The following is a 26,683-nucleotide window of genomic DNA, read 5'->3' as shown; positions in this document are numbered from 1 at the left end:
TATATATATATATATATATATATATATATATATATATATATATATATATATATATATATATATGCTTATGTCTCATTGTAATCATAATTTCCCATGTATTTTAAATGAGAACAAAACAAACATAACCTGCATTAGTATTCTGACATTGTCTAAGTTTTGTAAAGCACTAATAATTGAGTTAGTGCTTTATATGAAACACATTTAGAGAGAAATATTTAAGTGATGATCATGATACCAAATTCTAATATTCCCTATATGCTTTATGTAGAAGCATAACACATACAACACATATAATAAGACAATCCTGTTTGTTTTTAAACATCTTTAAGTCAAAATGTGGAATGTCCTTCCAGAACATTCTGAAGTGTTTACAGAAGAAATGCAGTTTGTGTATCTTCAGTGCAGCTGAAATGACTTTTACCAGATGGGAAGATTTCGTAATTAATACAGATTAGCATTGTAGGTAATTATATAGGAAATTTACAATTACTTTTGTAGGATTTTTTAAAGAAGAAATTCCAGGAGACTGCTACACAGCAAAATGCCGAAAACAATGGTTTTGCAGCTTTTCATTCTCAGGTTTTTTTTTTTTTTTATTAAAAAGAGTCATGGTAAACTGGAGTGCAAAAGCAAGAAGGCGAACACTTTTTATGTAATTCCTAGAATTTGCTTATTTTATTTAATGCATTTATTGAATGAATAATTTGCCTGTTTACTAAACCAACAGCACGTTCCCCAACTGCAGCTTTCTGTTCATGTAGAGGCGTTTTATGTGAACACATTTCTGACACCAGTGGAGAATAGAAATCATGTGCACTGATTACCAAACATAACAGCAGTCATAAGCTACGGCTGTCAGAAGAGGGCTTGACTTTCGATTTATTCGGATGATTTTAGTTGAATTCAGTTTGAAGGCACAGTTATATGGGATGCTCAACATACGACTTCCTTTGAAACAAAACTTCACTGTGAATTCAGAAATCACATGCTCAGTTTTGTTCATATACAGTGTCTCAGTCTGATTTTGTAAAAGACAATAAATGTATATTTTTGGATGAAAATGTTTATTTTTTTATATCATAGAATAATATCATCATTACACATTATTACAATAATTAAAAAAGTTGGGCATTAAATAATGTTTTTTATATAACAAATAATAGACAGAAAAGTAAAAAAAAAATGTTAATTTGGACTTGATTCATGTTTTTGTCCTCTCAGGCTTCCTGAGACTTCTTTTCTCTTTGCCTGCGTAATTTAACGAAAGCCTGAGCTTCTTTTTCACCCTTCCTGGTTTCAAGTAACCTCAACGTATTTTCACCTACAAAAACAGAGATGGCACAAAGACATTGAATCTCTACATGATGTGTGTGTGTATATTATTACACACATTTTGTCATCAGTTAATCTCCCCTATGTCATTTCAATCTCATATTATTTTAAACGGAGTACATATAACAGGAAGTCACATACTGTTGGGTTTGGGGTGCATCAAAGGTAGGCGTATCTGTGCAGGCTCTGGATTATGGGGTCCTCCTCCGACTCCCGGCACTGCCTTAAGAGACAGAAACGCCTCTCCTTCGAAGTCATCGCTCCTCAAAGTGTCATGGTCCAGCACTGTCACCAGCAGACATGCTCCTGGAGACTGGCATTTCTCCAATGTAACAGAACTGTTTCCCCAAGAGGACAGAAGCCACATTACAACCATAAATTAACAAAAGAAAAAAAAAAAAAAGAAAAAATATATATATATATATATGGATCCTCTAAAACAGGGGTTCTCAACTCTGGACCTTGAGGTCCACTTTCCTCCAGAGTTTAGCTCCAACCCTGATCAAACTCTCCTGCCTGTAACTTTCTAGTAGTCCTGAAGACCTTTGATTAGCTTGTTTAAATGTGTTCAGGGTTGGAGCAAAATCTGCAGGAAAGTGGACCTTGAGGGCCAGAGTTGAGAACCCTTATTTAGAAGGCTGTGTCCTCCAGAGGTCACATTTGTAGGCTGCATACGTCATTGAGTCTGCCTCATTTCAGTAAAGTAACCATTGCATTCCAAACTCATAATGAAATTACTACAATTTAAACTTAACAACGAATAATGTTCAATTTGATAATGATTAAGCGTTTACATGACACTGGCTGCATCCGAAAACTGGAAAATGCTGCATTTGGAGGACATTTCAAGGAGGAAGGCATTGAGGCATGTCCGAATCCAATGTTAGCTTTACTTCCCGTTTCCTGAGATACCTTCATCTGATCGATTTTTGAAGGCAGCATAGATGTATCTTTCGCGGCTTTTGATTTCCCACAATCCTGTGCATCCATTCTGTGACATTTGAGCTAGTTGTCATTCTGTGACATTTGAGCTAGTTGTTTGTGTGTAAATGTAAGTTTTTGACCAACATTTTCCACTTTTGATGTAATTTGTAGTGAGATATTCTCACCAAAGCTCACGTTATTTTGCTAGATCATTAAACTGTTATACTGCCTCAGAAGTCTGTCTGAATTCAGTTTTGTGAGGTTCCTTCATGCACAAACGCTGCCTTACAAGTCATTGCCTGATAAGGCAGTGAGGCAACAAGTCAGCTAGGTTTTCGGATGCAGCCCGTGTAAACTACAAAAACGTGTTCAGTCTATAGGTGTGTAGTATTTCTTTACAAAGTGATATCGCCAACTACTGGCCTGGCATGCATAATGCAGCATTTTTAATTGTTTTCGTGAATCCATGTGAACGGGATCTTTTTGACAACATTGTCTCTAGACTAAAAAAGCAAAAGAAAAACTTTTCCACTTTTAGTACGTTGTTGTCATGTAAGCTCCCTAAATTTGGGGCTTTCTACTAAAAGACAGCTTTAAAGTGAAAGTTGGTGCGTGGCATGTAATTTAGAAGGAATGAGTGTGATTATTGTATGTTTTGTATTAAAACCAAGAGAAAAAGAGGAAGAAAGACTTTTCCCTTTCAGTCTTCTGTGAATTTAGTGGACAGCAGCTTAAAATAGAGCTGTGTCTCTCTATTACGCTCATTTTGTGATCATTGTTTTTGGCCTGGGGTGCATTTTTTGTACCTCAATTAATATATCTGAGATAATGTGACATATGGAAGAAGTGTTAAAACTGATCTGACTAATTTGGTTCTTCAATCAAATTTGCAGATTTGATTTAAATATCTGGTTGTCTGAGATTACTGAGCATCCTTGTGTTCATTGGAAAGGGCAGATTTATCGATACTCAAAACCATGATCAGCAGTGCAGTGATTGGCTGGTGGCAAGACGTCAACATAATGACATCATATAAATATAAAATAACATTGTGTGTGTGTGTTTGTGTATACAGTATATATAAGTAATGTAATTAACAATTAATTTAATTTTACCAGAGAAGCCCATTTGCTATATTTTTTAAATTGAATTTGAATCTTCTACATCTATTTATCCTAATACCCAGGCAATGAGAAAAGAGGGAGTTTTTTATGACTTCTAAAAGTGAACTGAAACTGTAAGGTTGCCATGAGAGTAAGAGCTTTGTTTACATACAATTCAAAGGACTCTTCAAACAATGGGTTGAGATCGCAGTTCTTGATTTTGGTGGATCGTGGCTCAACTTCAGAGAACAAGTGTCTTGGTTCTAGAGAAAGCTGAACAAAAGGGTCACTGGAACCTGTAATGGACAAAACAATCCAGTTTCATAGAATCAACAGGGATCAGAGGCACAAAATTAGTTCTGAGATAAGCTGCAGCATTATTTATGTGCAGATGCCACTTCTGAAATGTATCTAATGCAATGACATTCAGATATTTTTAAAGGGATATTTCACCCAAAACTGAAAATTCTTTAATCATTTACTCACCCTCAAGTCGTTCCAAACCTGTATGAATTTTTTTCTTCTGCTGAACACAAAAGAAGATATTTTGAAGAATGTGGGTATCCAAACAGTTGATGGCCATAGTATTTTTTTTACCATATTATGGAAGTCAGTGGGGTCCATCAACTGTTACCCATATTCTTCAAAATATCTTCTTTTGTGTTCAGCAGAAGAAAGAAATTCATACAAGTTTGGAACAACTTGAGGGTGAGTAAATGATGACGGAATTTTTAGTTTTGTGTGAACTATCCCTTTAATTGTTGTCAGTGTCAGAGAACGATAGTTCAAGACCTTCCGGCTTTTCATCAGATTTCCAAATTCTTTTATATTAGCTAGAAAAATACAAAAGAAAAGCGTTTGTCTTCTCACCATTTGAGTCGAGAGGAATTAGATTGACAGCGTTGAGAACCTCTACAAGCAGTTTCTCCTCCGAGCGTTTGTATGAGGTGATGAGAGTGACGGCTCCGTATTTCTCTCCATTAAACACTTTCTGTAGGAAATGTAAACAAATCCATGTCAGCAACACTTCGCTGGCTCTAACAGGTAATTTCATGCTCTGATCTCACCTGTTCCCACACTTTTCTCTCAAAGAACTTCTCTATCAGCTGATTAGAGCTTAAAGCGTTTTGTGTCAGGTTTACCCGCAGTGTCTGAGGAAAAAAAATCATGGATACACTATCATTCAAAAGTTCAGTGTTAGTAAGATTTTTTGAAAGAAGTCTCTTATGCTCACCATAGCTGCATTTACTTGATCAAAAAAACAGTAAAATCAGTAATATTGTGAAATATTATTACAATTTAAAATAAGTGTTTTCTATTTGAATATATTTTAAATGTAATTTATTCCTGTGATGGAAAAGCTGAATTTTCAGCATCATTACTCCAGTTTTCAGTCACATTATCCTTCAGAAATCATTCCAGTATGCTGATTTTGAGCTTTTTATTACCAATGTTAAAAACAGTTGTTCTGCTTAATATTTTAATGATGAATTTTCATTCTTTGATGTATAGCATTTTCAAAAATTATTTGAAATTTATATTATATATGTTAAGTTATAAATTTATATTACAAATGTCTTTACTGTTACTTTTGATCAATTTAATGCATCTTTGCTGAAAGTATTAAAGGTGCCCTAGAACCAGTTTTTACAAGCTGTAATATAAGTCTAAGGTGTCCCCTGAATGTGTCTGTGAAGTTTCAGCTCAAAATACCCCATAGATTTTTTTTTAATTAATTTTTTTAACTGCCTATTTTGGGGCATCATTAACTATGCACCGATTCAGGCTGCGTGGCCCCCCCGAGCTCTCGACTATAATACAGTGCATTTACAAAGTTCACACAGCTAATATAACCCTGAAATGGATCTTTACAAGATGTTTGTCATGCATACTGCATGTATGCGTCGGATCATGTGAGTATAGTATTTATTTGGATGTTTACATTTGATTCTGAATGAGTTTGAGGCTGTGCTGCTTGGCTAAAGCTAACATTACACACTGTTAGAGAGATTTATAAAGAATGAAGTTGTGTTTATGAATTATACAGACTGCAAGTGTTTAAAAATGAAAATAGCGACAGCTCTCTTGTCTCTGTGAATACAGTAAGAAATGATGGTAACTTTAACCACATTTAACAGTACATTAGCAGCATGCTAACGAAACATTATTCACAAGATAATTCCCAAATATCACTAAAAATATCATGTTATCATGGATCATGTCATTTATTATTGCTCCACCATTTTTCGCTATTGTCCTTGCTTGCTTACCTAGTCTGATGATTCAGCTGTGCACAGATCCAGACGTTAATACTGGCTGCCCTTGTCTAATGCCTTGAACATGGGCTGGCATATGCAAATATTGGGGGCATATATATTAATGATCCCGAATGTTACAAAACAGTCGGTGTTGTGTTGAGATTTGACTGTTTTTTGGAGGTCTTTTAAACAAATGAGATTTATATAAGAAGGAGGAAACAATGGAGTTTGAAACTCAATGTATGTCATTTCCATGTACTGAATTCTTGTTATTCAACTATGCCGAGGTAAATTCAATTTTTGATTCTAGGGCACCTTTAAAACCACTTTTGAGCGCTAGTATACATATTTGAATGGGAACAAAAAGAAAGAAAAACAAGAGCATAAAACAATAACACTGACCTTATATTCCTCAGTATGTAGTGTTTCATTAGGTAGTCCATTCCCTTCAGCATAAAAACACTGTTCTAAACACTGACAAAACAAACACATAAAACTACATTTTTGCATTTCTGAAGAAAATATGAGGGGTGATTATCTATGCAAAACTTTCCACCGTGATTCTAGGATGGCTGCCAGGGTGTTGCTAAGAGATTACTAAGGTGTTCTGAGTGTTTTTTACTCTATTAATATGTGGTTCTGGGTAGAAAATTCTAAGTCTGTTGGTTTAGAAACAATTCACAAGATTTGAAGTAGCATTAGTGCGGGACGAGTTACATGCTAAAGTGTAACATTTAGGTTTTGGCTGAAAGGCTGAACTAACCTGCAGTGTGTACAGTAATCTCTGGAAGTAAACCAAGTTACTGTCTTCCAGCTGAGACATCTGATGCAGAATCTTAACTGAGTTCATCCACAATGGAGTAAGAAGACTGAAAGAGACAATTAAAACATATCAAGAAAGCTGATTACCTAGGTCAAACTAAAATACACAGATGTAGTCACACTGAAAAAAAAAAGTTAAGATACCTGTTAAAATTTTCCTGAACCAAATTCTCATTCATATACTGCAGTTCTTTTTCCAGATATTTCATTAAAGGAACCACAGCCTGAAAATAGAGATTTAAATACTCAGTATTGCAGTGGTTTAGAAAACTGTCATTTTAAACCTCAAGCTGATAAAACTCAAAAACATATGCCTTACTTCCTCTGTATCCCTGGAGGGAAGCCTTTGGCGGGAAGCCATGTTGCGAACATGGGTCTCGATGTCTGTCTTTAGCTAAAAAGAGTGACAACAAACATGATAAAATGTATTCTGGTTGTTTTGTGAAAGCATCACTGATCACTTTCTTATTTTTACTTTCATTACTCTGAGGACTGGCTTATTCCCATCCAACAGGAAACATTCTAGCTAATGTTGTGGGAAGGTTCTCTCAAAATTATGAACAAACATTCTTCCAGTAACATTGATAAAACTTTTGTTCAAAGTTATCTGGTCTTTAATAATGTTCTCAAAAAGTTAGCACAAAAACATTTTCATAATTTTTCAGGTTATAACACTACCTGTTTCTCTGTTCAGCAATCTCCATGTTACGAAAAATGTCTGCAAGCTCTGAGAACCTTTCTGATCTTTTAGGTTTGATTTTTAGGATTTAGAGCAGATTATTCCCATCATACTTTGACAACAGTACAGACAGTGTTGGGGAAAGTTACTTTTAAAAGTAACGAGTTTCAATATTGCATTACTCCCTAACAGTAACTAATTGCATTACTTAGTTACTTTTTATGTAAAGTAATGGGCTATGTTACTTTTGTGTTTCTTTTTCTCACTTGGGCTGGCCTTCCTTGTTTTTTTTTCTTTTTCTCTTTTAATAACAAAAAAGTTATATTTTTGGCAAATGTAAAGGCCCTTTCAGACCAAAAGTGAAATGAATAAGCCTCAGGCTGAAGGAAATGCAAATTCACGCCTGTACACTAGAGGGCGCAGCTCAAACAAACCTTTCAGCTGTGCTGCCAATCTAGATTGCACACAAATAGGAGAAGAAAGTACAACACTTACTTCAGCAATAAAAACAAAAAGGTAATTTTATCTTATTAGTATGGTTGAATTTGATCATTGAAGGTCAGCAGCGAATACATTGGTTAATAAAGTGAGATTAAATACATAAAGTGTATTTGTGCTATTTAACATATTTAATTATTACAGGTTTGTGTAATATTCTGAGATTGCATTTCACTGTTTTTATTCATTTTAAGGAATGCTGAATCTGTTTTTTGTGCAAGTGAGATGAGTAACTTCATGCTCACATTTAATCCAGAACTACAATAATCACTTATTCATGATTTCTCTCAACATGGGGACAGGAGAGCTGTCAGTCAATAAATGGCAAAACAAAGTAACTTGCATTACTTATTTGAAAATGTAACTCAGATATTTTGCTGTACATTGAAAAAGTAATGCTTTACTCGTAAAAGTAATCTGATTACATAACTCACATTACTTATATAATGCGTTATCCCCAACAGATGCCAGTTTGGAGACACCTATTGTACTCTAAATAGTAAAACCATCAAAACTATGAAAAAACAAAAGAAATAATCTCCCACTGATGCCAATGATGATGTAATCAGTTATAATACCTTCTTCCCGAGCGTGTCAACTGCAGAACGGATCTCTCTGTTCAGGAGGGACTGTGTGTGTTGCAGCTGTGATGGAAGTGTATTCTGGAACTGAGTTTCTCCAATCACGTGTCGCGTACGTTCCCGGAGCCCCGCCCAGTTTAGCTGCTGTGGCAGACGTGTCAGAAGGGTGTGCAGATGCTCTAGATCGTTCACAACCACGCACAGCTAAATAAATATACATAAACCACGGTGAGTTACAATTATAACCAAATGCAGATGGTCACAAAAATCGAGCTAAAACACCATGCAAAGTTAAAGACCACACACCACATGAGAGACTCAGAAAAACAAGATGTTAATACAAATTACTATATAAACCAGACTGAAGGTGCCACATATTAGCTGAGAACTATATAGTAACAAATAAGTAATTTTACATGCACATTTAAAATACATCTAAAAGTGAAAGATAATGACATATATATCACTATTCAGATATGTTTTCTAAACCTAATCATGTGCTATGGATATATGCATTTATTTTATTTTATTTTATTTTATTTTAGCAGGCTGTCAACCAACCATTATATTACCCATTTTTTGCATAAAAAAAATAAAGGTACTCCAGAGATCAAAATATTTGCATGAAAATTACTAATTTAAAAAAAGGTCCATTCAAAGAAGCAAATATCAGCCATCACAAAAAATCTGTACTGGATTAGCAAGAAAAACAAAGATGTCTTCGATTCGAACGGGAGTGACAATATGTCTGTGAAATGTGAATTCACCAAAACCAGTCCCATCTGAATAGGATTTATGTTTTCTAACCACTATCCATAGACAGAAACATTTAGAATAGGATTTTGAGCAGCAAGTACAGTGAATATGAGTGATCATCATCTCACCATTTTTATAGCACTGTCTCGATCCGAGTCAACAGAGAGCTCCTTCACTCGAGCCTTCAGCATCTGACAGTATGTTGATGCAATCTTACACACATCCTGTAACACAGACAACACACACGCATAAAGAAAGTTACGTGGTGATACTGTAAAACACACATCTACTGTATATTTATACATCCCACAATTCAATTAAATGCTACAATTTTAGTGTGCATGTGTGTACCTCTGTGAGTTTGACCATCAACATGAAGGCCTCCTCTGGGTCAGGCCAGCTCAATTGATCCCAGAGCTGAGCAACAGGATGCAGACATGCTGCAATGTCCACTGCAGAAGAGCTGTGCTTGATGGGAACTGCTCCAGTCTGCAACGGCTGCAACTACAAGAGACAGAGAGATGATGTGAGTATACTTACTTTCCTTGAGCTTCGAGTCAACATGATCAACTTATCAAGCTATTTTAAAATGTATGTAATGTGAATGAAGAACAATGATAAAACAGTTTTTAGCAAAAATAGAACAGCTTTACTATCTATTACCTGATCAACTTGCACAGCCTTTTCCACCCTCTCCATTGTGGTGCTAAAGGCTTTGTTTAACCAGTATGGAAGAGCATCTCTGAAGTCCTCATGGAAACTTGTGAGTTGCAGTAACTTCCCTCTAAAAGGGAAATCAAAACTTTATTTTTGTGATAAAGATGGAAGCCAGGAAATTCTCAGAACTTTAGCTAACTTTGTAGCAATGTTCTCTCAAGGTTATGAACAAACATTCCAGTAACATTAAAGGGTTAGTTCACCCAAAAATGAAAATAATGTCATTTATTACTTACCCTCATGCCGTTCCACACCCGTAAGATCTTAGGAATGCAAATTAAGATATTTTTGTTGAAATCTGATGGCTCAGTGAGGCCTGCATTGCCAGCAATGACATTTTCTCTCTAAAGATCCATTAATGTACTAAAAAACATATTTAAATCAGTTCATGTGAGTACAGTGGTTCAATATTAATAATATAAAGCAACGAGAATATTTTTGGTGCGGCAAAAAAACTAAATAACGGCTTATTTAGTGATGGCCGATTTCAAAACACTGCTTTAGGAAGCTTTGGAGCACAGCGGTTCGGAGTACCAAAGTCAAGTGATTTCAGCAGTTTGGCGGTTTGACGCGCAATCTGAATCATGATTTGATACAAAAGATTCATAATGCTCCGAAGCTTCCTGAAACAGTGTTTTGAAATCGGCCATCATTATATTAGTCGTTATTTTGTTTTTTTTGGTGCACCAAAAATATTCTTGTCTCTTTATAATATTAATATTGAACCACTGTACTCACATGAACTGATTTAAATATGTTTTTAGTACCTTTATGGATCTTAAGAGAGGAAGTGTCCATTGCTCCCTATGCAGGCCTCACGGAGCCATCGGATTTCAACTAAAATATCTTAATTTGTGTTATGAAGATGAACGAGGGTCTTACAGGTGTGGAACGGCATGAGGGTGAGTAATAAATGACATTATTTTAATTTTTGGGTGAACTAACCCTTTAATAAAACGTTCATTCAAAGTTATCTGGTCTTTAATAATGTTCTGAAAAGCTAAGCACAAAAACATTATTTATACATTGTTAATGGAACATTTTTTTTCTTGAAACGTTTGGTTAGATGTTTAAAAAAATGTTTGGTAAAATGTTTGCCTAACATTTTTTTAAATGTAAAACGTTCTTAGAACGTATTTTGTTAGCTGGGATATTGAGTTGAGATTTAAAGACATTTTGAGTACTTCACAAAATAATGTGCATGTTCCATTCAGAGGACACAGCCGATTGTAGGACTTATCAAAACTGCAGCTGGGTAGTTGACAAGTAGCTAAAACATTTAAAACTCATTATTAATTTTTTCGGTTAATAGTCTTATGTACTAAATAAAGTGTACATTTTACATGCTGTAACTTTTGCAATTCTTGTTCACAATTTTAATCACCTTTTAGCATCGCCGTTCACTTAAATAAATGCATTTTTACAAAATCAACAAGCAAACATCTGACCTTTTCTGTAAGAAGGCTTTGTCTTTGTGGATGGCTTGCAAGGTGAGATACACAGGAAACAAGCTGTTTGCCAGCGGCTGATCCATTTGATTCTCCAACTGAGAGAGAGTAGCTCGTAACTCCTCAGCCAGCTGTTCACACACACAACATACAAAAAGTCTAATCAGACAACAAATGCAGAATAGTTTTTAATGTGTATATATATATATATATGTTTTGATTCTCACCAGAGAGTCCAGTTTATGGTAAACCACAGTGAAAACATCCAACTGCACAGCACTGGAAAAAGAGAGGATATTTATTTATAAAGAGAGTCATAAAGACTTCTTGTCAGTGACGTGATGGACAAGAATGGCTATCAAATTAACTGGCCAAAAGTGTGGCACAAAAATGGCTTAAAAACAAGTTCAAGAATGGTGAAGATTAGGCTTTCTTAATGAAATTAAATCCAATGAGTAGCAGATATTTTCAGCACCAACATCCTGAAGAAATTCAATGGTTAGAAGTAAATAAGATGACTAAATTACAACAGAAAACGACCTTATAAATTATAGAATATATGCATTAGTATATAGAGAGTTCATTATTCTTACCTGACAAACACCTTATTCCACACATCTTTACTGAGTCGAATGTCTTCTTGCACTTCTCCAATCAACCGCGAGAGGGCGCTGACGGTCTCTAACAGATCCTGTCAAAGAACACTTGTCATGAGCCTAAACTTACACAAATTATATATTTTCTATATATATATATATATATATATATATATATATATATATATATATATATATATATAGAATGAATCTTGATAATCTGCATAGTTTCTCACCTTGGTCATGGGCTGATGTAAACCTTTTTTGATGTTAAACCACTCTACAGTGCCATTCTGGGAGAAAAGGAACATGTTTAGAAGATTAAAAAAAAAGACTTTAAAAAGTTTTGAATTATTTATATACAGTCATGTGAAAAACAAAGGACACTCTTTTGAATTCTACAGTTTTAAGTATCAGGACATAATAAAAAGTCACCAGGTCTTTAGCAGGCCTTAAAATGAGGTAAATACAACCTGAGATAAACAACAACACATGACTTATATTACATTACACTGTATCAATATTTATTTAACAAAAATAAAGCCAAAATGGAGAAGCCATGTGTGACAAACTAAGTACACCCTATGATTCAGTTGCTTGTGGAACCACTTTTAGCAAGTAAACGTTTCTGTATGACTTTATCAGTCTCTCACATCGCTTTGGAGGAATTTTTGCTCACTCTTCTTTACAAAGTTGCTTCATTTCATTGAGGTTTGCGGGCATTTTTCTGTGCATAGCTCCAGCCACACCATTTCAATAGGGTTGAGGTCTAGACTTTGACTGGGTTACTGAAACACCTCGATTCTTTTCTCTTTTTTTTGCTGGTGTTCTTGTGATTATTGTCCTGTTTCATGACCCAATTTGGCCAAGTTTTGGCTGTCAGACAGATGGCTTCACATCCCAGACGGCAACATAGTGTGGCCCAGATCCGGTCCACATCTGATACATGTGGATTACATGCGGACCAGATGTGGAACGGAACTGGGCCGACACTATATTGCTGTCAGGGATTTGACTCTAGAATATTTGGTATACAGAGGAGTTCATTGTCAACTCAATGACTGCAAGATGCCCAGGGCCTGTGGCTGCAAAACAAGCCCAAATCATCACCTCTCCACCACCGTGCTTGACAGTTGGTATGAGGTGTTTGTGCTGATATGTTGTGTTAGGTTTTCACCAAACGTGGCGCTGTGCATTATGGCCAAACATCTCCAGTTTGGTCTCATCTGTCCAAAAGGACATTGTTCCAGAATCTCATAGTTTGTTCAGATGCAACTTTGCAAACGTAAGCCGTGCTTCCATGTTCTTTTTACAGAGAAGAGGCTTTCTCCTGGCAAGCCATTCAAACATGACATACTTTTTCAGTCTTTTTCCAATTGTACTGTCATGAACTTTAACATTTAACATGTAAACTGAGGCCAGTAGAGTCTAAGGTGTGGCTCTTGGGTTTTTTGCAGTTTCTCTGAGCAGTGCATGGTCTGGCCTTGTTGGGGTGAAATTGCTGGGGGGACGTCCACTCCTGGGAAGATTGGCAACTGTCTTGAATGTTGGGTGTCCTTTCTTTTTCACATGACTGTATAAATATATATATAAACTTTTATATATGTGACCCTGGACCACAAAACCAGTAATAAGGATCAATTTTTTGAAATTTATATTCCATATATTTTCATTGATGTATGGTTTGTTAGGATATTACAACATTTGGCCGAGATACAACTATTTGAAAATCTAGAATCTGAAGGTGCAAAAAAAATCAAACTACTGAGAATGTCGCCTTTAAAGTTGTCCAAATGAAGTCCTTAGCAATGCATATCTACTCACAAAAATACATTTTTGATATATTTACGGTAGGAAATTTACAAAATATCTTCATGGAACATGATCTTTACTTAATATCCTAATGATTTTTAGTATAAAAGAAAAATTGATAATTTTGACCCATTCAATGTTTTTGTTGGCTATTGCTACAAATATACCTGTGCAACTTATGACTGGTTTTGTGGTCCAGGGTCACATATACATTGAATCAATCAAATAAAGTTCCAAAACTGGCCAGTTTGTTCTCATGTACACAGAAAAACATTATTTTGTATAAGTTTGCAAAACAGTATTTTATTGTGATGCACCATGTAAGAACTACATGTTGAATATATCGAATATTGAATCATTTTTAATCATATTTTGTTACTCACAACAACTGCATCTGTGACCTCAACGTGCAAGTCAAATTGAGCAGGATTGAGCTTCTGAAATGCTCGGGTCTTACAAATCTGGACAAGAACTCTATATAAACACAAAACAGAAATATACTTTATGGGAGTTTTGCATAAAAACAATATAGATAGAAACAAATTATTCATGGCTAACTTATGTTATGTAAGTCTGTGTGTGTTACCTGAGCAGTGTATGTAGCCGTGGCGTTGTTTTAGGGTTTGGATGATAGATGTCCCTGTATTTGGACACTAAGCAGAGCCCATACTGCAGAAACCCATGCAGAGAGTCACCTAGCTCCTGTTTCTGTTAGCATACAAGCATGAGAGAAGAATTAAACACTAAACTTGGTATAGGTATTTATCTGACAAAATTACCTGGAAAGAAAAGGAAAACTACACTGAAAAAAAAATGGTAACCTAAAAATGGTAAGTTAACTGGTTTTATTCAAGTCAAAAATATTTTGTAACATCACTGAACCAACCTATATGCATTAATTTATACCAACAAAACCATTTTTATGGGTTAAATCAGGCAGAAATAGCTCTTTAACACCTTCAGGGTTATTATGTTCCACTGAGCAAAAAGTTTTATCCACTTGATATTTGGTATTCTTTAATGTATAAATGAGTCTAAAAAAAAAGGATTTGTGCTCATTTTTTTATTAGATTTTTTTTTTCATGTCCACTACAATGGAGGGCTCAAACAACAAAAAAAAAATGTGTCATATTTTAACCATACAGTTCTTTTGAACAGTTTTGAAAATAACACATACTGTAATAAAGAGCAATGCTTGTGTATGTGCATGTTTTTGTGACATCAGGACACAAATTTGTATAATGACATGGGTATGACAAAGGTATTACAAGGAGAGGGTGACTTATGAGGACATAAGCCCATGTCCCCATTTTTCAAAAGGCTTATAATTCACACAGAGAAAGTAAAAATGTGCAGTTTTCTGTGATGGGTAGATTTAGGGGTAGGGGTAGTGTAGGGGGATAGAAAATACGGTTTGTACAGTATAAAAACCATTACGCCTATGGAATACCTGCACAATTCACAAAAACAAACGTGTGGTGCTGTGCATGCACGAAAGATCTTCAAATGAACTTTGAATATTATCACTTGACACTATTAAGATAAAAATAGGCACATGTTGATGCTACTATGAATATACCATCTGCATATAAAAGATAAAAAGAAGCTTCTCCGACTCCTGTCTAGTTGATTAGCCATGCCTGTCTTTTGTGATACATGAATCAGATTAAGTTATGAGTCATACTTTCATTGTGATTGGTAGATCAGGGACCAATCAGTGACTAGGCAGTACTTATACTATACAGTGGTGCTCAGAATTATTGGCACCCTTGGTAAATATGATCAAAGATGGCTGTAAAAATAAATCTGCATTGTTTATCCTTTTGATCTTTAATTCATAAACTTCTAACCTAAAAATCTAACCTTTCATTGAAGAAAAAGAATTGAAAGTGGGGGGAAATAACATTATGAAATAAATGTTTTTCTCCAAAACACATTGGCCACAATTATTGGCAACCTTTTATTCAATAGTTTTTGCAACCTCCTTTTGCCAAGAAAACAGCTCTGACTCTTCTTCTATAATGCCTGATGAGTTTTGAGAACACCTGACAAGAGATCAGAGACCATTCCTTCATACAGAATCTCTCCAGATCCTTCAGATTCCCAGATCCATGTTAGTGCTTCTTCTCTTCAGTTCACTCCACTTATTTTCTTTAGGGTTCAGGTCAGGGAACTGGGATGGCCATGGCAGAAGCTTAATTTTGTTCTCAATGACACATTTTTGTGTTGGTTTTGATCATTGTCCTGATGGAAGATCCAACCATGGCTCATTATAGGATTTCTAGCAAAAGCGGTCAGGTTTTGAATTTTTATCTGTTGATATTTGGTAGAATCCATGATACCATGAATCTGAACAAGATGTCCAGGACCTCCAGCAGAAAAATAGGCCCACAACATTAAAGATCCAGCAGTATATTTAACCGTGGGCATGGGGTACTTTTTATCCATGTGTGCACCAAACCCATCTGGTGGATTTGCTGCCAAAAAGCTCTTTTTTTTAGTTTCATCTGACCATAGAAACCGGTCCCGTTTGAAGTTCAAATCATGTCCTACAACTGAATATGCTGGCGATTGTTTCTGGATGAGAGCAGAGGATTTTTCTTGAAACCCTCCTGAACATCTTGTGGAGATGTAGGTGCTTTTGATTTTTTTTTTTTTTTTTTTTGGCTTTCTGAGAGTCAAGGCTCAACTAATCTCTGCAATTCTCCAGCTGTGATCCTTGGAGAGTCTTTGTCCACTCAAACTTTCCTTCTCACTGTGCATTAGGACGATTTAGACACACATCCTCTTCCAGGCAGATTTGTAACATCTTTAGTTGTTTGGAACTTCTTAATTATTGCCCTGATAGTGGAAAAGGGGATTTTCAATACTTTAGCTATTTTCTAACAGCCACTTTCTATTTTGTGAAGCTCAACAATCTTTTGCTGCACATCAGAACTATATTCTTTGTTTTTTCTCATTGTGATGAATGATTAAGGGAATTTGGCCTTTGTGTTTCCTCATGTTTATATTCCTGTGGAACAGAAAGGACATGGCTGGACAATTTCATGTTTATGATCACCCTGGTGTGCTAAACAAAATGTAAATATGACTGGGAATATATTTCAGAGATATTTTACTGATAAAATATTTTAGGGGTGCCAATAATTATGGCCAACATGTTTTGGAGGAACAAAATTTCACTTCTTTTCCTTCAATGAAAGGTTAGATTTTTACTCATTTTATGAATTAAAGATCAAAAGGATAAACAATGCAGATTTATTTCTACAGTCATCTTTGATCATATTTACCAAGGGTGCCAATAATTCTGAGCACCACTGTAAAAACATAACATCGTATTGGTTTAAACCAAATTCCAATGGATACAGGGTCTGAATATATATATATAGTTATTAATATTTTGTTAAATTATGTTTGCACAATTTGGCATATTTCATTGCATTATTACAAATAAAACAACTAAATATGAAATAATGTTTAGGTGAAGATGTACATTTTCCTTTGCTTTTGTTTTTTGGAAAGAAGTCTCTTATTTTTTGAAAAAAAAAAAAAAAAAAAAAAAACTGAAAAAATATTGTGAAAAAATATTACAATATATATATATAATTTAAAGTGTAATTTATTCCTGTGATGTCAAATCTGAATTTTCAGCATCATTACTCCAGTCTTCAGTGTCACATGATCCTTCAGAAATCAGAAATATTCTAATGTGCTGATTTGGTGTACAAAAAACTTGTGATCAAATTTTGCTTATATATATATATATTTATATATATATATATATATATATATATATATATATATATATATATATATATATATATATAAACACAAAAACAGACCTAGAATAAAAGCACAGAAATGTTTGTCATGTAACGTGTTAGCTGCTTTCTTGTGACAGCAAACACAGCTCAACTTTACCACAGCATGACGGTAGGCTTTGATGACATGATATCAGTTCAAAACACTGATGATTTATGTGATAAACTGTGAACACATCATGTGACACTGTGCAACATTCCTGCTTGTGATGCAGTGTAAAAAGTACTTTCTATTTCTGTACATTGACACCCACTCTGAAAGCTGTATGTGTCAACGTTCACATCACATGGGGGAAAAAAACTGCACAAGAATCACCAACCTGCTGGTGGGGGAGTTCCTGTTGGTCCCAGTGATACTCTATACTGGTTAGCTGCTGGAAAAGCACGGTCGAGTCCACCTCCAGGCTTTGGTAAAGTTTGCTGTATGCCACCCACTTCCTGTAAAACCCCACAAACAACCCACACAAATGCAAAAGAGATTTAAATTCAGTCAGCATGTACTCCATTCATTACATTTAAACAGCACACTAACACTGTTGAGTTCATCTAAACTGGGTAAATAGTTTAAATCTGTACATAAAAAGCACAAATCAGCATCTGCTTTCAGATATGTAAAGCGTGATATATGACATGTTCTTACGCCAAGTCTTGGAGGAAAGGTGAAATGTCATTCTGGTTGGCGTAGTACTCGAGCAGGGCCGTCCCCTCCCCACACAACTCTCCCTTCCACGGGTTACTGTCCTGTGGGGTAAGAGGATTGAAAAAAGGAGAGAAAGGTGCAGAATTTTTAGTTGAGCTTAAACTTTACAGTATTATAAACAGTATTGTGCAGCAGGAAGTGTTGTTGAAGCTTACACAACCATTGGCTGTTTTATCAAGATATTTCATCATTTTTAGAAAAGCTTTCATAAATTTTCTGTTAAAGATGTACCTGTTGTTTAGAGATATGAGCTTGAACAAATTGCTGCAGGATGCCACAGTAGTTGACATAAGGACTCCGTCCAGCACTCAGGTTCTCATCTCTCTGCCAATCATAATTCAACCATCAGATTAAACAATCAAGTCAATACTGAGGAAATAATAAATGAAGTGTACTAAAAGTCTAATAGTCAAGTTGCAGTGTTCATCTCTGGTTTGGCCTTATTTTTGGTCTATTTCATAGGGGTCAAGACCAGTCTACAAATAATTGGATTGTAAGAAAGAATTTATTAACTTTGCCCCTTTGTTTGTCATTCACTTTGGATAACATACCACATATCATTGTTATTTGAGTATTATTAAAGACATTATATATAGAAATACTGTGCACTCGCATTATTATGAATAGGAAAAAGTGCAACTCGCAATATGGCGGAACAAGTCCCGCCTTATAAATAAGAGCCAATCGCTGATTGGTGAAATCATCGTGTTACTGCAGTTGCCGTTTGAAGCTCAGACGCATGCTTAGGATTGCGCATGCATGCACATTAGCTTGATGCAGTTTTTTGTCATGACTTGACAGTTTAGAAACAAAATTTATGAGACAGTTGTTGTCAGATTTCATTGGTGATTTCAAATATGAAATTTAATCGAAAGCTTGACAAGCTTTGGAAAATTTGATGTTTCCCCATTCAAAGAGATAGGAGCTGCACATGAATGCCTGAGAGGCGTTTCAAAGATGGCCGCTGAGTGAAATGACTTGGAAGCCCCTCCCATGACGCGAATTCGCATCTGAACAGGTCTGAACACACGGAAGCGTCTGACTTCAAAATGTTCAAGCACCCAACTAGACGCGTCTGACGCGAATTTGACGCTCCAGACACGTTCGGTGTGAACGCAGCATTAAAGGGACTTTGGTATTGTTTATGCATTTTTATAGGTTTTATTCTTATTTTTATTTATTTCAGTATTTATTTTATATTTTGTTTAATGTTTAGTCATTTGTTACGTGCTTTTAGTTTTATTATTTTTCTAAATATTAATATTTTGATTTTTTTTATCTTATTTATTTCCAGTTAGTCATTTTAGTATTTTAACTTTATTTATTTTTAGTACATTTCAAGTTTTTCATCTCTCAAGTTTATATTTTATTTTACTGTATACATGTATAATAAAAACCCAAAACAGACATAGAACAAAAGCACAGAAATGTTTGTCATGTAACATTTTAGCTGCTTTCTTGTGATAGCAAATGTGTAAATATGCAAATATGTCTTGACTTTAGGGCTGCACGATTAATCGCATGCTATTCTCACGCGCATTTCGTCAGTAAAGCCGGTTCCCTGATTACCGCTAAATCACCATCACCTGCTTTCAAATGAAGCGGCATTTAATAGACAGAGCCGTAGATCACTGAAAAGCCACGCAATATCGCGTTCATATCGCAGATGAATCGCCTGCGATAATGAACGCGATATTGCGTGGCTTGTCTGTGATCTACGGCTCTGTCTATTAAAAGGCGCTCCGTTTAAAAGCAGGTGATGGCGATTTAGCGGTAATCAGGGAACCGGCTTTACTGACGAAATGCGCGTGAGAATAACATGCGATTAATCGTGCAGCCCTACTTGACTTTAATATGTTTTATCATAATTTATTTTAGTTATTTTATCAACGTTTCAAATTTTAGTTCAAGTTTGTCATCTCGTATTTAAATTTTATTAACAATGTTTTTAATAGTTTTGGTTTAGTTTTAATTAATGATTATAACCGTGCTATAAATAATCATACATAAATATTTATGTTCCGTTCTCAAACATTAGATGAACTGAAAATAATGCCACATACTTTCGTCCTTCACACAGTTGCACTTCACTTTTTAAAAAGACATTAAAATGACACTTCTTTTTTTTTTAAAAAAAAGGTGCTTGCAACACAGTGGAAGATCCTTTTGCGACCAGTTAAAATGAACAGAAACCACAAACAAAAACCACCATTTTTAAGTACTGCACAACTCTAAGTCCTCTCTCATACAGGAGAAAAAGCCTTCACCTCTTTATGAATGAATTTAAGCTGAAGATGACACTGTCCTCTGTCTGGGTATGTCTCTGTTCGGGGCTCCAGTTTATACCACGTGTCCTCTGTGCAGTGCAGGTCCTACCCACAACACACATACATACAGTAAAGCACATGCCATGCAACAGAAATATGAGAGATTGAGACTTCTGTGAGATTTCTATATTATTATATTTATTTAAATATTGCATAAACAGTCTTTGTGTCTGAGGTAGCACAGGTCGTGATACAGATTTATGAAAATCATAATAATGCAGTCATTAACGAGTGTAATGCAGAATACCTTCAGCTTTAGAGCAACAGAACCCAAAAAATCATCCTGGCCTTTCTCTTTTTTGGCATCTTTTAACATCCTGTGAAGAGACAGTTGAACACTCAGCAAGTTAAATAAAAAAAAAATGTTTAATTAGTTAAGTGAAAAACTGTTATTTTAAAAATAAAAATTTTATTTAAATTTGTAAAAAGCTTTCAAAGCTTATTTTAAAGCTTTAAATGTTTCATACCTTTTAAGTCCATGGATATTTGTGCGAAACTCATCAAATTTTTGCACTAGTGACACCTCCTCATCTTTGTCCCTTTAAAACAAACATTTCTGAGGTCCTTAGAATTATAAAATACACAGTACAATACAATCAGTATTTCTTATTTCTAAAAAAAAAAAAAAAATTCTCTTCACGTACCACATCTCAATGTGGAAATTGCCATTTGACATGTCTTCAAACTCTCTGTAAAAGAGGGGCAAGTGGTGAGCCCAAATGATCCATCAACAAGTTGTGGTAAAATACTTTCTATAAAAGTTTTGCATACTCACAGTTTGAAGGTCTCGTCCCAGATGGGGTTGAGAGTCTGTTTCTTTATGGTAGTCTGAAACACCTGCCCCTTTGCTGAATCCCGCACTACTGCTTTCTGAGGTTTATTGGATGATCCACCATGAGAATCCTTGTCTTCTAGGATCGACAGCAGGCAGTACGGATCACTGAATCCTGTTAACAAAAATGTAGAGAAGGTCAGATACATGTCAGAGGTTGTCTGGATATTAGCTATTTTAAAAATGCAAAAAAATCCAATATGTTTATTACACTATACTGTAAAATTAACATCCCTCGTTCAACAAAAAGCAGATAAAATCATACCACTAATGTCCTTCCCCAGAATTCCCTTGGCTTGTTTCACTGTAACCATCAGGCAGTAGATCGGGGCCTAGTCATGGAGAAATGTACATAATTCAAAAATAGCAACTTAAGAAATGTAATGATATACAGGCAAAAATAACAAGCTTTTCTTGCAATCGTGCCACCTGTCCAGTTGTTTGCAGATGCTTTTCCGTACACACATAATTCTTTCCAGGGGTCTTGATCACCCTGACTGGATTATTTTGCAGTAATGACTAGCTGTATATTATGCCTTATAGATTACAGGATTATTATATAATAATTTTATTATTATTATTCTTACCAACGAGCTCTGGACTTTTTCACTCAAGGTTTTATGCTCTGCCTCTGTCATGGAGAATGCCTGTCAGAGAATGAATATTTAAGACATCATTTATGTTTAATATCATTTAAATACAAGACTACAAAAAAACCCAGAAGTGCATGTTGTCTTACCTCTCTGATATAGTCTTGAAGCTGCTTGGCATTGTATTGCTCTTTTGTGTGTGGTCTTCCTAAACTATGAGTGATTGTGTACAGAAGCTCCTTGTACAGCGGCTTGAGCTACAGGGACAATAATAGTCATTCATTGTTTCACAATGATCACAGGAAAATACTTGAAGTTATCCAACTCTGGTGAATCATTACCTCCTTCTCTTTATGTCTCTTTTCACCCTCTTCTGGGTTCTCAGAGTCTTTGAAATCCTTGGAGATATGGCAAGCATAATAATTTATTTAAATATCATAGATAGAGTTTTAAAATCCCCTCAAAAACAAACAAACAAAAAAAAAAAGATTACAGAAGGAATAATTCCTTACCTTTCTGTTTAGTTTTCTGGTCATGCCAATTCTCCGTGCAGGGGACGACTGAAAGGGGAACAAGAGTTTCAATTAAATTCAATGAGAAAGAAAGAAAGAAAGAAAGAAAGAAAGAAAGAAAGAAAGAAAGAAAGAAAGAAAGAAAGAAAGAAAGAAAGAAAGAAAGAAAGAAAGAAAGAAAGAAACATACAGTACCTGCCTCTGTCGGATCCGACTGGACCCTCCACTTTCATTGTGGGACTACAGATAGAAACAAATAAAACAAAGAAAGAAATTAATAATAAATGTACAAAAGCATTGTTAACAATAATATAGAAACAACATCCAAATACAGTACTGCTGTTGTTTGCCAGCATGCATTCCAACACAAGTGGTAGCACAGTGGCTCAGCTGGTAATGCTATTGTCTCACAACAAGAAGGTCCCTGGTTCGAGTCCTGGCTTTCTGTGTCATGTTTGTATGTTTTCCCTGTGTCTGTGTGGGTTTTGTTAAATTGGAGATGCTAAATTGCCCATAGGTATGAATGCATGTGTGAGTCCCAAAGAGGAGGGTTGGGGAAAGACCTGGCGACCGACCTCGGAAAAATCATCGCCAAGGAAATTCATGGACAGTCTCTCGTGTATTGCGGGAGATGGCCCATAGAAACTGACTGAAATGGTTACTAAATGAATTCAAACACTAGTACATCATATGATTGTCTGTTACTAATTATTCCAAGATATAAAATCACACAATATATGAGGAGTTTATTTGCAAAAACAGATAACTCTCTCTCTCTCTCTCTCTCTCTATATTATATATATATATATATATATATATATATATATATATATATATATATATATATATATATATATATATAAAGTTTGTTTTTTAGCAAAAGCAGATAACTCCAACAGTCGTTTTTTTGGCAAAAGCAGATAACTCCACATTTCGTGTTTCAGAGTTAAACAAAACCCAAGTAATTGCATTTAAAACCATAGAAACACACTCAAACACAAACGCGCACACACACACTCACCCACTCACTGTGCACGCGCACACCCACAAGCAAAAGGACAACCAATTTTTCAGCATGTAAGTCGTGTATGGTGTACAAGGACTTACAGGAGTCGAAATTATAAATCCTCGATAACTTTAGCTTCGACAAAACTTCCCTCAGCTAACCATAGCAGCTAACGCGTCTTGACTAGAAGCCTTGTCACCTGACCTGAATACTGTGCGCTGATTCGCTAAAACGGACTTATCGGTTTCTGTACACAAACAACAATGGCGCTTGTCGGCTTCTGCTGTAAAACGCAACGTGAGCTTGCGATGGCTGACAGTGGACAAAACCGGCTTTTCTGACAAAATGGATTTAGGGTACAGAACGTGCTATATATAGATAATAATGCACAGCACTTAGTTCATTTTTTTTTATTTTTTTTTAATGGCGTTTATCGGTTTTTGCAAAGGAACTCTTCATATAATATCACATATCCCCCTATATGTGATAAGTTATGAAGTGCCAGGATCTTTATGGAACATCCCCATGCAAATAGGCGATGTTGACTTGTCTTCTCTGCTGTGCTCTGTACTTCCTTATTATTAGCAATAAGGAAACCTCATCATAGTGACCCACAATCATGGGTTTCTGTGACACATTCCTAGTGTGTAATGAGTAAAGACGGTTTAATATAAATAAATAACGGAACTATGCGTGTCCCTGGAAAGGAAACCAGTGTCTGTGATTATCAACTGTAATATTGTGAATATATTGAATGTGTATACGCAGTCCCCACCAGAGAAATGGATTAATAAACATACTAAATGATGCTTATTTGAAAATGTAAAAATGCAGAAAGTTTTGTAATGTAGGGGGATAGAATATATGGTTTGTACAGTATATAATTCATTATATCTATAGAGAGTCCCCACCAAGATAGCACAACCTAACCTGTGTGTGTGTGTTTTAGTAGTTTAGGTTAAAATGTTTTCAATCTGTAACTGGCCACCATTACATTTTTCTACCATTTCCAATCACATTTTGGCATTTTTGCAGTTACTAATAGCTCAAAATATGTGATAAATTATGTTTTCAGACGTACAAATATTGTCACTCAATAAATATGAGGTCATTAAACCTGAAGTATTATAAAAAATATTTTAAAATATAGCACTGCAGGACACTGCAGTCACTGTTTGACATGCCAGTACCACTACGTAAGCAACATATCAGGCTTTAGACTCAAAATATGTTATGAAGACCAGGTTGTGAGTGGACCTACTGAGCGAACATGTTTTGACACCATTAAAAAAAAAGAAATTTTAAATAGCCATGAATTTTACTAACCTCTTTAGGAGGAAGAAGTCGATTTTCCCCCTGTGTGGATGCCCCATCTTGGACTGGTACCATATTTGACAGCTGATTCTGACCTACACTCCTTTACATGAGATACTCCTCACCCGATTATTCAGCTCTCCAAAACACAAGCAATGTAAGTAGGATGCTTACAGCTGTTCTTGTGTGCTCTATCAAAGAGTCAAACGCCTTAATGGACACAAGTGTTGAGTCTTCACAAACGTCTCATGTTTAGGAGCGCAGTGTTTCATTTAGGGTGCGGAAGTTGCCGTTTCCTGTTAAAGGTCGGACCTGCAACTGAACTGTTTCTTCATACAGCAGAAACTGCTACCACGTCGTCTCCTCTTGTTGTTCTGTCACTCCATCTTCCTTCCTCTCTCACCATGCACAACTCTATGCCACTCACTCTTCATCTTCATACATTTAGTCTCTATTTGAACCAGCACTGTGCCGTTTTAGTTGCTTCTTCTCAAACAGGATGCTCTGCACTCATACTTTCCATGGTTTGACAAGATGTCACCCGTCTGTAGCTGTAGTACACTAATATCGCACCATGTGATGTGAATGGTCCTTGCAGTGTGTGATCCGTTTTGGTGAATATCAGCAGATAACATTCAGTAGTAATGGAAAACACCACTGATTTGCATTAGGAGAGGAAAAAGCTTCAGACCTAAAAGCAACAATGGTGTCGAATCTAACACGTAACAAACTGTCTGTTGGGAAGAATCAATGGGAGATTGTGTTTCTCAAAATAAAGACAGTGCTCATTAATCTGAACATATCATTACAGTTTCTTAAAAGAAAGTGTAAATTAAAGGGGAAGAAAAGGGAAAAAGAAGCAGTTTTTTTTTTCTTCGGAAATGCTCTTATCAGTTTCTACAGAAATAAATAACTGGAAGCAACAAAAAAAAAAACAAAGAAAAACAAATAGTTTGAAACAAATACCATCCGTATTATCTACACTAAGGGGAACAAATGCTTTACTCTGTCTATCCGGAGGCATAATTGCATAAATTTGTTTTGTTAAGCTTAATTTTGCATATACAGACAGCATGCTATTTCAGTTAGGTTCAATGGCCTGCTGGAACAATTGTGTGGAAAAAGTGTTTAGAAACTCCTAGTCACTGATATTATTTGATTCCACCAACATATCATTTCAAATTGCATTTGTAAATGGGGAAAACCCCACTAAACCACATTTTCGAATATTCTATTTAGAATAGAATAGAATAGAATAGAATAGAATAGAATAGAATAGAATAGAATAGAATAGAATAGAATAGAATAGAATAGAAACAATGGGATTTTTCTTTTCAAATTCACCAATCAATTTTTAGGCTTCATGATTTTTTTTTTTAACAAAACTTTGTTTAAAGATGATTCTCAACTATGTTATAAACGATATAATGGAATGAATTGATATACCATTTTACTTTATGCAATATGTGGATAAAATAGCCATACATGGGTTTTCCAATTCAATACAATGCATCTATATACTATATCTAATTTGCATATTAATAAGTTCTTGGGGAACATGTTAATATGTTCTTGCCTGATAAACATGATTTAAGTCCTGTTGTCCTCTACAGCGGACATGTGTAAAATGTTCTGTTTTGATTGAAGTCATATTTTGATTAGAAACCCCATAACATTTTCCTGAGATGTTGATTCATGACAAACAATTTTAAAAAATCATTCAGATGTAAATGATAATAACAAAATATTATCATATTTCCATAAGGATGTTAAATTTGATCCCTAAATCAATGTCAGTCATATTTAAAGACCAAGGAGAGGGAGTGGTCATGGCGAAACCTCCGAACATTTGGTATCTCTGCAAAGCCCTGAATGTGCTGTTTACAGGACTTAAAACTGTGACATGTAGGATGTCAGGGAAAATCACTAAAATATAATGTCCACTACAGTGGACAAAAGACTATTCCTGGGTCCCAGGAGGATATAATATAATATAATATAATATAATATAATATAATATAATATAATATAATATAATATAATATAATATAATAT

The 26,683-nt window shown here is 35.2% G+C and overlaps 1 protein-coding gene across 3 annotated transcripts; it reads right to left on the bottom strand.

Moving 5' to 3' along the window:
* On the bottom strand, positions 1-25,167 carry unc13d (unc-13 homolog D (C. elegans)). Of its 3 annotated transcripts, none has more exons than XM_067368589.1 (34): positions 24,641-25,166; positions 22,504-22,548; positions 22,309-22,356; positions 22,138-22,194; positions 21,946-22,053; positions 21,794-21,853; positions 21,472-21,538; positions 21,150-21,321; positions 21,019-21,063; positions 20,842-20,913; positions 20,622-20,691; positions 20,315-20,419; positions 18,279-18,371; positions 17,988-18,088; positions 17,668-17,785; positions 14,113-14,234; positions 13,910-14,000; positions 11,951-12,007; positions 11,712-11,809; positions 11,346-11,397; positions 11,119-11,249; positions 9,617-9,737; positions 9,305-9,457; positions 9,082-9,177; positions 8,195-8,401; positions 6,759-6,833; positions 6,584-6,663; positions 6,381-6,486; positions 6,020-6,091; positions 4,427-4,510; positions 4,230-4,350; positions 3,532-3,655; positions 1,474-1,670; positions 1-1,321 (listed from the first exon to the last, which is right to left on the bottom strand). In XM_067368589.1, exons 1-34 carry the CDS (start codon positions 24,701-24,703, stop codon positions 1,218-1,220), a joined length of 3,315 nt encoding a protein of 1,104 aa, XP_067224690.1. In that variant the 5' UTR covers positions 24,704-25,166; the 3' UTR covers positions 1-1,217. The 3 variants fall into 3 exon arrangements, 2 of the variants coding, with proteins under 2 accessions (XP_067224690.1, XP_067224691.1); XM_067368590.1 differs by having other exon boundaries at positions 22,508-22,548; XR_010892596.1 differs by lacking the exon at positions 1-1,321 and having other exon boundaries at positions 1,531-1,670; positions 3,532-3,632; positions 24,641-25,167.
* Positions 25,168-26,683: the final 1,516 nt, after the last annotated feature.

The sequence above is a fragment of the Chanodichthys erythropterus genome, chromosome 19 (genome assembly GCF_024489055.1).
Source record: "Chanodichthys erythropterus isolate Z2021 chromosome 19, ASM2448905v1, whole genome shotgun sequence".
NCBI lineage: Eukaryota > Metazoa > Chordata > Actinopteri > Cypriniformes > Xenocyprididae > Chanodichthys > Chanodichthys erythropterus.
Note: the sequence above shows the minus strand (reverse complement) of the source record. Positions and strands in the feature narration are given on the sequence as shown.

Coding starts and splice junctions, on each gene's coding strand:
- unc13d (XM_067368589.1), bottom strand. CDS start 24,703: ATGGTACCAGTCCAAGATGGGGCATCCACACAGGGGGAAAATCGACTT. Junction 8,402..9,081: donor GAGACAGTGCTATAAAAATG/GTGAGATGATGA, acceptor ATATTTATTTAG/CTGTGCGTGGTTGTGAACGA. Junction 1,322..1,473: donor GATGCACCCCAAACCCAACA/GTATGTGACTTC, acceptor CTGTTTTTGTAG/GTGAAAATACGTTGAGGTTA.